Below are 13870 nucleotides of genomic sequence, written 5' to 3' on the forward strand. Positions count from 1 at the left end.
GAGGTACCTGAAACCAAAACTGAAAACTGTAAGCACAAAGCTTAGTGAGTTCCCCCAACATACCACATACCATACAATCACATAACATACAAATATTGTCAGGCATATCTGGGTGCCCGACCTACCCCTTCGGTCCTCTCGACCGGATACTGTCTAGTATATCTGGGAGCTTGCCTCCCCTTCGGTCCTCTCGACCGGATACTGACCAGTATATCTGGGAGCTTGCCTCCCCTTCGGTCCTCTCGAGGGATACTGACTAGCATATCTGGGTGCTGGTCTCCCCTTCCATCCTCTCGACCGGGTACTAGGGACTATTTCACCCCCTACTACTACCACATAACACATATATCATATAATCTATCTAGCATGGCTGGGCATGACCACCCCCCTTCGGCCCTATCGACCGATAATCTGGGGGACTATCTCCCCCTACTGTCACTAGCACATAGCATCGCATCATACTAGAACAATAACATAACACAGGTAGTAGCAACCCTATATGAATATCACAGAGACAATCATCTATTATACAACTCCTACTGGTGGGCCGGCATTGTGGCCGTAGACCCACCGCTACTGGAAGGTAACTCACCTCAAAGTAGCTGCTGATCGGTGTGGGAACTGACTGTCTTCTGCTGCTGCTACTCTGAAAATCCTCTGGCTATAATTCCCACAAAACACTTAGTCAAATACCGCTAACCGACCTCAGGGTAAGATGACCATTTACCCCTAACCAAACCAAGAGTCAAAGTCAAATTCAACTGCTAGTTGACCCGACTCGCCGAGTTGGCTTGCCAACTCACCGAGTCCCTATCCCTTTGTCTGACCATAAACCCGTCTCTACTCGTCGAGTTAGGCATTGACTCGACGAGTTTTCCTTCTAAACCAAAGGCCAATAGTCCTTCATCCTACTCGCCGAGTTGTATGAACAACTCGCCGAGTTCATCTTCATCCGAAGAACACTTTATGCTGCGACTTGCCGAGCTGTATGAACAACTCGCCGAGTCTGTTCTTGAGGCAAGGAGATTGCCTTGAACTCGCCGAGTCATGGCATTGACTCGCCGAGTTACTTCATGAGTGAGTTTGGCTTCCGACCCACTGAGTCATACCCCATGACTCACTACTCCACCTCGCAAACACGAAAAGGGGGAAAAATCGGGGACTTGCGACTCGACTCGCCGAGTCCGATGAACGACTCGCCGAGTCTGTCACATGCAAATACTATATACTCGATTTTGCTTGAATCCAGCTCATGCCATTCATAGATATGGGTTTCTAGGGCATGAATAACACGTAAAGTTTCCAAGTTTACGTGTAGATAATCACCAATAAAGGTTTTAGGGCTCAAAGTGCACCAAAAGAGTAGATCTAGGGCTTTCATGCAATATGGATCCATAAAGGCAGTAGATCCAAGCTCCTGGAGCTCAATCATGCGTAGATCTAGAGGCTAAACAACTTATTACAAACCATAATGCACAATCAAGCTTGGGGAAAAGCTCAAGAAGGACTTTCATGGAGTTATAAGGGACTATAAGCATGAAAACAGAGGGAAATCGAGTTATACCTCAAGGAATTTGCTAAGATGACACAAGGATGCCTGGCCTCCTTCTTCTCTTCTTGATCTACTATTCTTTCTTCTCAAAATCTTCAAGAAACACACCAAAGCACTTCAATCTCACAAGGAATAAGGGTTTGAATGATGTTGGGAGCTCTGAGGGTGAAGGGGGCGAGGTTGGGGCGCATAAGGTTGGTTTAAATAGAGTGCAAACCCTTGAAATTTAGGGTTTCATCAGACAGCGGGGACTCGCCGAGTCCAGAATGTGGACTCGCCGAGTCGCCAACTTAAACGTGTCCCCAAACCCGTCTCTACTCGGCGAGTCGGGCCTACAACTTGCCGAGTCCAAGGCTAAAAATGTTAAATACTTAGATAAATTTTATGTACCAGGAACCAGGTGCTACAGTCACCCTTTGCTACCTTCGCTTAGAACCATTTAGTGTGGCGGTTAACCATACACGCTCCACTAACGTCTTTGCAAGGGCACAAAGTGTAATTTCATGGAATTGCATCAATTCACTTTTGCCTAAAGTATCTAGGATTGGGAATTTTGTATAAGACATTTAGTTACTTTATACTTAATTATACTTTTAGTGGAAAGGGTTTGCCCTATCCTAACCGTTCGGCTAACGACCCTCCACTAGTCAAGAGTGCGGTGGGTAAGAGTGGATACCCATTCAATCGCCATTTTATAGGCAATTTCCTTAAACACCCCTTATAGACCAGCTTTGTGAATGAGGCCTACTCACGGTAAGAATAGCAGCTTAAGTTATACATATATAATATTAGACTTTTAATGTTATATATAGTATATGGGTGTATTTTACATTTTTAAAATACTATGTGGTCTAATTTAATAAATTAAACTTCTAATTTAATTAAATGTAAACCATATCACTATGGATTTATTAACTCTCTTTTAATTATACACTTAATTAATTTAATAAAACCATAAGGGTGCAATTTGAACTTTTTCAAAACTTAGGGTTTTAGAATTTAACATTTTGAAATTAAACTTTTAATTAAAAAATTTTAATTCCAAAACTTGAGGGCAAGTTTTGAAACATTTCAAATCATTAGGGTTTAGAATTTAAATATTTCAAAAATAACCTGTTTAATAAAAAATTTAAATTCCGAAACTTAAGGGCAAGTTTTGAAACTTTTCAAAACTATCTAGATCACAAACAAATAAGGTAATTAAACAATTAATTGGTGATTATCTAGTTTTGACCTAATCCAATTTCTTGCAAGATAATTGACCAAATAATTTAACATTTATCAAATAAGGTAACAATTATCTAATTAGATGACAAAAATCTTTTATTTTGAGAAGGATAATCATAAGGAATCAATAAAAATCGTATTTTATTAATTTGAAACAATTATGGCAATTATCCTAAGTCAAAATAAGCAGAAATCCCGAAAATCCGTCTGTCTGACAGCTAAACTGGTCGAGTCCACTTTGGAACTCGTTGAGTTCATCAAACAGAAAGCATGAAAAACGATTTTAAAGCTTGAACAAATAAACAAGGAATCAATACAATAGAAACCAATCATGGCTCTGATACCACTGATGGGTTTTAGCCATAAGAACATCCTATGTGCTCATGCAAACCCTAATGCTTAGATCTAGGTTTCTCTATTGTACATGCATTCATCCAAGACTTTAAATGCTAGATCTAGCATGTGATAATCAATATCAACATAAGAATGGGGTTTAGATCTTACCTTGATTGTTATTTAGCAATAACAATCTCAAATCCTCCTTGTAATGGCTTTAGAAAGCTTAGAGTCACAAGTGTCACTCCTCTAATGGCTCACAAATACCAAGAGCAAGAGGATGAAGAAGGAGAAGAAAAGAGACACCCAAAAACGGCTGGAAACCCTAAGGAAACTCTTAGCCCCATTTTTGGTGCCCTAGGGATCCTTAAATAGTGAGGCTATTAGGGTTATCTAACAATGAAACCTTAATTTGACTGCTTAGGCCCTAAGCATCCCATTGACTCCCTCCTTAGAGGCCTTGGACGATTTCTAATGGGTTTCCCCATAGAATTCGTCCACTCCATCCTCTATGGAGTCCATTAGCCCAATATTCAACTATCACACAATTGACAGTTCTAGTCCCTTAAGTTTAATTAATATCTTTTAGCCACAAAATTAATTCTTAATTAATTATTGACTAATATTAATTAAACAATATGATTTCCCCTTTAATATATTATTCTCATAATATATTAATAAATCATAATTAATCCTCTCTCTCCATAATTCATCCTATCAAATTGCTTTGGTGAAGGCAACCCAAAAGGACCATGCACCATCGGGTCAAGTACATACCAAAATAGTTATGGACTTAGACACTAATCCAACATAAGCGACATATTCGAAATGAGTGGCCCGGATATTTTACTTCTGAGAAAGGTAGTTAATCAGATTTTGTGTTTCTATAGCTGAAAGAAATTGTAACATCCCAAAATTCAAACCCAAAAATTTCATTTTTGATTTTAAAACATTTTACCAAAACATTGTCGATAAAACAATACCTTACAAAATCATAATGTTACGTCTCAAATCATGACATAAAAAGTAATGAAAATCATAGTACAATCCCAGAAGTTCAATGCGGAAACCATGTGTGTATGTGATGCGCTGCTACACCGCCGGCTCCTTCCCCTTCGACGAAGAGGTACCTGAAACCAAAACCAAAACTGTAAGCACGAAGCTTAGTGAGTTCCCCCATCATACCACATACCATACAATATCATCGGTATCTTTCAACCGGTAACCTTCATTGGTATCTTTCAACCGGTAACCTTCATCGGTATCTTTCAACCGGTAACCAACATCGGTATCATGCAACCGGTAATCAACATCGGTATCTTGCAACCGATAATCAACATCGGTATCTTTCAACCAGTAACTGGGGACTATTTCACCCCCTATCACTAGCATACAATCAACATACATAAACATACAGTCAGGCATATCCGGGTGCTGACCTACCCTTGGGTCCTATGGACCTCTATTAAGGAAACTAATCCCTACTATACACATAACATATCATCCAAACAAATCTCATAACCGACACATAACCAAACCAAGATAATTATCACAAAGACCATTATCTTATGAATACCCCTTACTGGTGGGCCGACATTGTGGCCTTAGACCCACCCTTACTGGAAGGTAACTCACCTCAATGTTGTGTAGTGTTTGAATTATCCTCGGCGTACTAGTCGACTCCCTTCGACTCTTTGATCCCTACACGACAACCTTCAAGTCAACACACAGAAAATACAACCTAAACAGGGTCAGTCCAAGTCTAGTCAAAGTCAACTTCAAGTTGACCCGACTCGCCGAGTTGAATCATCAACTCGCCGAGTCCCTCACCCTTTACTCGTCCTTATCCATGACCCGACTCATCGAGTTGGGTCGTCAACTCGACGAGTTCCACCCTCACATGAACATCTGATGAAACTCATCCGACTAGCCGAGTTGATGAACAACTCGCCGAGTTCACCTTCAACTGAAGAACAAGTTCTATCCTCGACTCTCCGAGTTGATGAACAACTCGCCGAGTTCATCTTCATCCTTAAGAAGATTTCCTTGGACTCGCCGAGTTCGTTCTAGCACTCGCCAAGTCCCATGAACTCCAGCTCTTAAACTAAGTCCAATGCGTTGGGTCATTCTTTCTGTCCTGCTACAACCTTTCTAACACCCCACTGAGTTCTTTTGACCCCCAACAGATATGGGACTCAAAGTCTTGGACTCGCCGAGTCAGTCATGTCCATAGTCTAAATCCTTGATTTATGATGTACAACACTTGTCCAAATGATAGATCCAAGCCCCTAAACTCGATCTAGCATGTAAAGTTACAAACTTTACGTGCATGCATGGTACAATGAGCTCAAAAGACATAAAACAAGCTCCTATGGTGCATGGGACCTTTCATGGGTGCAAAAGCAACCCAAATCTATCTTGTGACTCCTTTAATGACGTGATTCAGAAGCTCAAACCCCCAACCATGTTTGCAAGCATGGTTGGCCACCAAAAATGACTTATAAAAGCCTTAAATCACCTCAAAGAGGGATCTAACAAATGAATGAGCAAATTTACAACTTTTTACCTTCAATGAGCTGCAGAAGGTGCACAAAATCGGGTTCTCTTGGTCTTTACTTGTTTCCTCAAGCCTTTCTCTTCCTCCTTATAGTCACAACTAGCAAGATCCACCAAAAATGTCTTAGTTCTTCTCAAAAACGGCTAGGGTTTTCTATGAGGGGTTTCTGGAAGCATAAAGGGGCGATGGGGGCTGCATAAGGTTGTTTAAATAGGGTGTAAACCCTCATATTAGAGTTTTTGTCCAGATAGAGCCTACTCGTCGAGTCCGGGAACCGACTCGCCGAGTCCATCACTTAAACCCCGCGTCTCGTCCCGCTTCTACTCGGCGAGTTGGTCCTTCAACTCGCCGAGTCCAAGGCCAAAAAATGCACAAATACTTAAATAAAATACATACTAGGAACCAGGTGCTACATAAATGTGATTTTTTGTGTGCTTGTTATAGGGAACATGATACCCAAGAGCTTAACAGCAAGACAAATTCAAGAATGACATTGTTCAGTTTCTTTCACTGTAGTCTGCTTGTCAGTGGCAAGTTTGCAAACATGGCATTTTAAGTCGTCTTTTGAGAATAAGAAGCTTATTTAAGTCCAGGACAAGCATATTTTCTCAAGGCGTTTGAGCGGAAAAGTAAAAGAGATGGAAAATTAAAAGAGATGTATGCTTCAGTAGATAATTTCTCATTGAAGTCCACCATGGACGTAATTATGAATTTGACCTCTAGTACCCATGCTTTCCACCTTGGTGATAAAGTTTTAGATGTATCTCTCAATCACCACATAATTTGTCATGTTGTTTGAATTCAAATTTGAGTTGCAGGTTTTTGTGTATCGTTTTTGGTTAATACAATTGTGTTTTATCTTCTTAGCAAAGGGTAATTTAGATATTTTACTAATAGTTAAAGGGTCATGGAAGAGCATGGTAGTAGGGTGAGATGATACGATCTTAAGATATATAATGTATTCATAAAAACAAATTCCAATTTCTAAAAAGTCATTTAAAAAAAAAGTCAAACATGACTAAAGTTATGGACGAAGTGTGCCAAATCAAGAGAATCCGAAATTGAAAATTTTGTTAATTAAACATCGCATATCAAGATAATTAAGGGATAATGACTTGAGAGGGTAACATACTTTTGATTTTGATCAAATTTGGTCACTGAACTTTTTTTCGTGCTCTATTAACCCTTTAACTTGTTGATTTGTGCAAATTTTCCCCTTCCGACCGGGTTTAGCCGGTTTCAATGAATTTATTGATCCTACGTGTCAGTTTTGATCCTACGTGGCATCTAGGGTTCTTGTTATTAAAGGAGGGGCGTTTGTTGTTCATTTATTGTGCTCTAATACCCCGTTGCCCTAATACCCGATGGCTTCCTCCTACAGCATCTCATCCTCCCTCAATCGATCAAGCAAGAAATCCACAGTGAATGATCCAAAAACTTGTGATTGTGGGTTCCCTGCACGTATTCTAACATCAACAACACCAAAGAATCCAGGGAGGCATTTCATGGTGTGCAATGAGGTAAGCAATTTCACTTAAATTTTCCCTCTTTTCTGATTCATTTATTCCAGATTTGAAATCTCACTTTGAAATTTTATTGTGGAAGGGTAAATGCAAATATTGGAAATGGTTGGATGTAGAACTTGTACAGATGCCTCTGATGGAAGTGGTGGAGGGAATGAAAGCTGAATTAGTAGCATTGAAGACCGAAGTAGAGAAGGTGAAGGAAGACATGGAACAGATGAAGAAGGAAAAGTACTCTGATGCCATTGCAATGAAGGAGAAACTATATAAGTTTACCATTGGATTTCTTTTTCTGATCATCGTGTATATGATGAAATGAAGTCACATGATGTATTGAAAGATGTTGTTTGAATAGAATAGAGTTGTTATCTTAACTTCTTGTTGGAATGGAATGAAGTAACATTGATTGTAATGGAAAATTTAATTATAAAGAAGCATACATATTAACTGCATACATATTAACTTTGATTGGAATGGAATCACAAAGAATGGAATGAAGTAACTTTGACTGGAATGGAATCACCAAGAAATATTTTTGACTGGAATGGAATCATAAGGATAAAGAAGCATACATATTAACTGCATACATATTAACTTTGATTGGAATGGAATCACAAAGAATGGAATGAAGTAACTTTGACTGGAATGGAATCACCAAGAAATATTTTTGACTGGAATGGAATCATAAGGATAAAGAAGCATACATATTAACTGCATACATATTAACTTTGATTGGAATGGAATCACAATGAATACATATTTGATTTTGACTGAAATAGAATCACAAAGTAGCATGCATATAAAGAATTAGTTTTGACTGGAATGGAATCACAAACTAGCATACATATAACAATACATATAATAAAAAAAAGTAAGTGAATGTGGTGGTTGGATTCATTGTAATACGCCATTAATATTCTACAGTTATATAAGTTTTTGTCTGCATACACAAAAGTAGTTTCTAGGTAACACAAAAGATTCCTGCATAGACAAAAGAAGGGCCACCATGTGCCCATACACCTACTTGATAGTACCATAGAAAAGCATAATAAAAAGACTACTACTTTGTCTTTACATCACAACTGCCTTACACCCACTACACACCCACTAAATTAATCAATAACTGAAGGGTTATCTGCATTACTCCCAACCCCAGGTATCTGCCTCCTTAATGCTTGTTTGATAATCCGTTCAGAATATTTCCTCCTTCCACTTCTACTAACTGGGACCCTTCTTCTTGGCATGGGGGCTGCAGGTGGTGGTGGAGGAGGTTGTTGGGCTGCAGGTGGTGGTGGAGGAGGTTGTTGGGCTGCAGGTGGTGGTGGAGGAGGTGGTGGTCCTTCATTGCCCCTGGATAAACTTGGGTCTGCTCCACTGCCCCTGGATGAACTTGGTACTGCAAAAAAAAATTAAAATGTCAATTCTTTGTTCAAATGATGTAATGTTTTTAAAAATATTCACCTGATGTATTGCTTTGTTGGTTAGATGGACACTTTTTCTTGTTGTGACCTGGTTCCTTACAAATACCACACTTTATTATGCTACCCCTTCTTGAGACAGTTTGTCTACTTGATCCACTCAACTCTCGTTCAATTGCATCCCTCTTCCTTTTCACAGATGGCCTACCAGGTAATCTTCTTCTTTTGGGAGGCAAAGGCTTATGGTATGGAACATCTGGCCACATTTCACTACTATTGAGAGGATTAATGCTATATTTGTAGCATTTTAGGTAAGCCTCAGTAGTGTATGATTGGGACACATATGCCTCAGCATCATGATTCAAGTAAGATATTGCTGCCACTCCATGTAAGCATGGTATCCCTGTAAGTTGCCATATTCTACAGGCACACTTCTTTGCAATTAGATCCACTCCATATGCAACATCAGTGAATCTAACCTCATACTTTTGATAACCACAAGGAGTAACTCCCCACAATCTGTTTAAGCATATTAACATCAGTGAATCAATAACACATCCTCATAATTAACATAAGCATATTAAAGTAAAATAATTACCTCTGTTTAACCTTCAGCTCTTCTATACGCTTCCTAATAGCTGGACATATAAGCAAATCCCATTCCATTCCTTCAACTCTTTGAGTGTATATCCTTTCCATCACAAATAACCTAATCTCCTCCAGCATAGTGATTATAGGTCTCCTTCTAGCATGCCTAATAGCAGAATTGAAACTCTCACTGACCCCATTGTCCACTGCATCACAGTCTCTTCCTTCTTGAAAGAATGCCTTAGACTAGGTAGTAGGATCTCTGTCTATAAGGTAATCATAAGCATGAGTATCAATAGATTTGATCTTCTCCATTATACCTCTGAACTTCTCCACAGTACTAGCCCTTACAGCCCTCCAAAATAACTTTATGTATTGTTGACCAGTAAACCTTTTATTAAATTGGCCAGAATGTGTCTAGCACATTGTCTATGTTCAGCTTCTGGACATCTTTCCTTAACTGCTTGTAATAACCCCTACAAATCACAACATCATTATGAGTGAAAAAGCATAAAAATGAAGCATAAAAATGACCTAGTACTAACCTTATGTCCATCAGAAAGAAGGGTAATGCCTGCACCAAGACCACCATTAATGTCTTCCATAAGCAAATCTATGAACCACTTCCATGTTTCTTTATTCTCAACACATACCACAGCCCATGCTAAAGGGTAGATGTGGTTGTTTGCATCTCTCCCAACAGCTGAAATAACTTCTCCTCTAACTATACCCTTTAAAAAGCAACCATCAAGCCCAATTACAGGCCTGCACCCTTTTAACCAACCATCCCTTACAGCTTTGAAACACACATAAAACTTAGAAAACAAAGTTGTGGAATCTGGCATGATGTCTACATCCAATCTCACAGTAGACCCAGGATTTGACCTGATAATTTCCTCACCATATGACCACAATCTCCCATAATGTTCAATTAAACTTCCTTCAATCTCTTGTAATGCAAATTTCTTTGCATTTCTGCATTGCCCCACACTCACATTTATGTTGAATGTTGTTGACACTTTAGCTTTCATCTTCCTTGCACTCATTTTTGGGTTCTCTATAATTTGACTCATAAAATGTTTCCATATCCATCTATAAGTTACAATTGACCCAAACTTAAACACCCTACAACAATTATGTTCATTCACTAGAGATTTGATCTGAAAAGTCTTTTCTTTACCCATCCAGGAGGCCCATAGTCTGAAAGGGCAAGATGGTGACTTATTCTTTTTGCAACATTTCACTAACAATCTATCAGAGTCATTTTTTTCAAACCATAGATCATACCCATTAGCAACTGCATAATTGCTTAACATATGTTTAAGCTCAGTAGGGTTACAAAATCGCATACCTATCATTGGTTTCATCTGATCCCATGGCTGTCTCTCATCATACACAGGGTACTGGGGTGGCACGTATTCATCATCTTGATCTTCACTCTCTATAGGTTCACAAAGGATGTTTAAAAATCTATCACGTGCAGTTTTGTTTGCTGGAAATGGATAAGTAGCATCATCTTCTTCATGATCAACAAAATATGAATCTTGAATAACTGAATCCTCATCTTCATCTAAGTCTTCGTTTTCACTTTCACTTTCCTCAGCCTCAATCCAGTCGAAGATAGGTTCATTATGGTGATCCACATATACATTCATTCTCTTGTCATTAGCATACGCCAAATCCAAAAATTCCTTGTAATCACCGTCGTTCACCAATGTATGAATTCCAAGACCTAAAGACTCTTGTGGAAGGCAGAAATAGATGTCTTTGCTTCTCGATTTGGTGAGCTTGTGAAGGAATTCCATGAATTGCTCATACCCAAACCCACTGAAGTCAACATCTCGCACTGATGCGTCGGGATCAAAGTAAACTAAGGGATTGGGTGCAAACTGACCATTGTAGTGGAAATTCACTACAATGAAGTTCTGATCAGTAGGATTTGGAGATGATGCCATAGAACGGTTGAAGGAGATGAATGATCGATGGAGAATTTGGTGACCTAGTCGAGTTTAAGGACCAAATGAGACTTCGGAGTGTGGTTTAATGAGGGGTGTGGTTTAATGAGATGGAGACGAAAAATCGGGGCCTACATGCCACCTCTTTCGCCACTTAAGATAAAAAATACACGTAGGATCAATAAATTCATTGAAACCGGCTAAACCCGGTCGGAAGGGGAAAATTTGCACAAATCAACAAGTTAAAGGGTTAATAGAGCACGAAAAAAAGTTCAGTGACCAAATGTGATCAAAATCAAAAGTATGTTACCCTCTCAAGTCATTATCCCAGATAATTAATTATACCTATCATTAATTGCTGAGCTTTTCATTCTCTAATTATACATGTACTTGTTTCATTCTTGTTAATTTAATAATACAAAATCGTAAGTACATCTAGGAAATTTGTTTACGCAAACTTATTTAATGTAAATTAAGAAATTGACTACATATAAAACAAGAAAAAACCAATTGATAAATGATAGGAAATTAATACTACAACAATCGGTGGGATGCAATCATTAATCAATAAAAAAAGGGTAATATGTTAAAAATCCAAATAAAAAACAAAACACGTTCAAGAACAGATAATCAAACTTAAGTTACAAATGACAGTGAAAAAGAATTGTGTGGAAGTTACAATGCAATGCAGTTAATATAGTGAGAAACTGATTTTGAAAGTGGGGTTGGAAAATCACATATATAACCTTTTATCATAATTATAATGTTTTATAATTAGATAAATAATAAGAATGATGTGTCAATGTATAATTGGATAATATGTGTTTTCGCGTTTTCGCATGAGCCTTCCCATATATATATATATATATATATATATATATATATATATATATATATATATATATATATATATATATACACACTAGACGAATGTCTGCGCGTTGCGCAAAAGCATCTATATAGCTGAAATCTTTACAAATATATATATATATATATATATATATATATTTTAAATGTAACAATAATGTCATTAAATTTGATATAATAATTCGTATACGAAGTTGATATATAGTATATTGATTATTTTGAATTATATGATAATATATACATCTATTAAAACTAGACAATCTCAATCTTTTGAATGGCCTCTACCTACGAGTTACTTATGAATAAAATTAAATATAATATATGATTTAGTATTATTTAGAGTTGTTGTTATTGTTAATTCATTTTTAAAATTTATTTGCTTAATGTTTTAATTTTCATCAGTGTATCATTTAAAACATCAAACGTTTTTTTTATTTATTTTAAAGGTAACAATATAATCATTTATATAAAGTTATTTTTAACTATTGTTATTGTAAGTTATTTTAAGCTACTTATTTCAAAACTTTTAACGATTATAAAAATATCTTTAGGAAATATTTTAGTGACTTGATATTACAATTTAGTTTTTGCATTTAACACTACAATTTATCACTTTTCACTATTCACAAAAATATTCTTTGGGTTTTTTAAGTGAAACTGAAATTTATATTGATGTTGACCCTGTATAGTTATATTTAAATTAACAATTGAAGTATTTTGTCCATACAGTTCAAAAGTTGTAGCTTTAAACTAATAATGGTTTACATACAACAACATATTAAATCTAATAAATTAAGTATAATATGTTAAAAGTTGAAGAATAACTTTATAAGTAGAAGTAAAACTATTATTTTAATATTGAAATTTAGTTTATTTTTTTTATTACAATTTAGGTTTGATACTTATTTAACCTTATTAACCAATTTATAATCATTATTAGAAAGACACTACAATTTATCACTTTTAACTATTTACAAAATATTTTTTGAGTTGTTTAAGTTGAACTAAAATTTATATTTAAGTTGATCCTGTAAGGTTATATTTAAATTAACAATTTAAGTATTTTATACAAATTGATCAAACGTTGTAGCTTTAGAATGATAATGGTTTATATATAACATATTAGAATAAATAAATTAAGTATAATATGTTAAAAGTTAAAAACAAACTTTATAAGTAGAAGAAAATATATTTTTTAATATTGAAACTTAGTTTATATATGATTACACTTTATGTTTGATATTTATTTAACCTTATTAACCAACTTATAATAATTATTAGATAGAAATTGAAAAGTCATGAGAGTTTTCAAATAAATGTGGTGAAAGGAAAATAATACATGGGTGTTTCAAATGAATGTGGTTCAAAAAAAAATGCAAACTTTATAAGTATACAAGGCGTAACCTCGCGCGTTGCGCAAAAATGCATTTAAGTGGTTAAAATAATTATGGGAAAAATAGAAATATGTTGAAATTTACGTTTTTAGTCATGTTTTAGGCATTAACCGAATTATCAAATAACATAAAAATCCATCAATTTATATTTTGATACTATTGAATATAGTCCCTACCTTATAAACTTTACTTTTACTTTTATAATATCCAATATATATTATAAGTTTTTGTATAACATTAAAATATACTTTTTCTTATGTCCGAAAATACTTTTTTTGGATAAAATAAGAAATAAATTGTTTTGAATGAACTATTAATAAACAATATTGAACTAATAAACTTTGTATTACATTATTTATATTACACCAAAATATCCAAGGTTTCATATATGAACTTTCAAATATTAAACATTGAAATTAAGATTGAAGTCATACAAAATATATCATTATACAT

General features: G+C 36.0%; 2 protein-coding genes across 2 annotated transcripts; one reads left to right on the top strand and one right to left on the bottom strand.

Annotated features, from left to right (window-relative positions):
- Window positions 1–6826: 6826 nt before the first annotated feature.
- On the top strand, window positions 6827–7640 carry LOC145074763 (uncharacterized). The gene is made up of 2 exons (XM_079021094.1): window positions 6827–7192; window positions 7278–7640. The coding sequence occupies exons 1-2, from the start codon at window positions 7037–7039 to the stop codon at window positions 7512–7514; spliced, it is 393 nt and encodes a 130-aa protein (XP_078877220.1). The 5' UTR covers window positions 6827–7036; the 3' UTR covers window positions 7515–7640.
- A 427-nt stretch (window positions 7641–8067) lies between these two features.
- Window positions 8068–9396, bottom strand: LOC145073749 (uncharacterized). The gene is made up of 3 exons (XM_079020250.1): window positions 9212–9396; window positions 8657–9132; window positions 8068–8591 (listed from the first exon to the last, which is right to left on the bottom strand). Exons 1-3 carry the CDS (start codon window positions 9337–9339, stop codon window positions 8308–8310), a joined length of 888 nt encoding a protein of 295 aa, XP_078876376.1. The 5' UTR covers window positions 9340–9396; the 3' UTR covers window positions 8068–8307.
- Between the last annotated feature and the right edge of the window lie 4474 nt (window positions 9397–13870).

The sequence above is a fragment of the Lactuca serriola genome, chromosome 9, assembly GCF_051521515.1.
Source record: "Lactuca serriola cultivar US96UC23 chromosome 9, Lser_US96UC23_V15, whole genome shotgun sequence".
Taxonomy (NCBI): domain Eukaryota; kingdom Viridiplantae; phylum Streptophyta; class Magnoliopsida; order Asterales; family Asteraceae; genus Lactuca; species Lactuca serriola.

What these genes read in the sequence shown, in the direction of transcription:
- LOC145074763 (XM_079021094.1), top strand. Translation starts at nt 7,037, where the DNA reads ATGGCTTCCTCCTACAGCATCTCATCCTCCCTCAATCGATCAAGCAAG. An exon ending in ATTTCATGGTGTGCAATGAG is followed by an intron (nt 7,193 to 7,277) that starts GTAAGCAATTTC and finishes TTATTGTGGAAG; the next exon opens with GGTAAATGCAAATATTGGAA.
- LOC145073749 (XM_079020250.1), bottom strand. Translation starts at nt 9,339, where the DNA reads ATGCTGGAGGAGATTAGGTTATTTGTGATGGAAAGGATATACACTCAA. An exon ending in GAGCTGAAGGTTAAACAGAG is followed by an intron (nt 9,133 to 9,211) that starts GTAATTATTTTA and finishes ATGCTTAAACAG; the next exon opens with ATTGTGGGGAGTTACTCCTT. An exon ending in CCAACAAAGCAATACATCAG is followed by an intron (nt 8,592 to 8,656) that starts GTGAATATTTTT and finishes TTTTTTTTGCAG; the next exon opens with TACCAAGTTCATCCAGGGGC.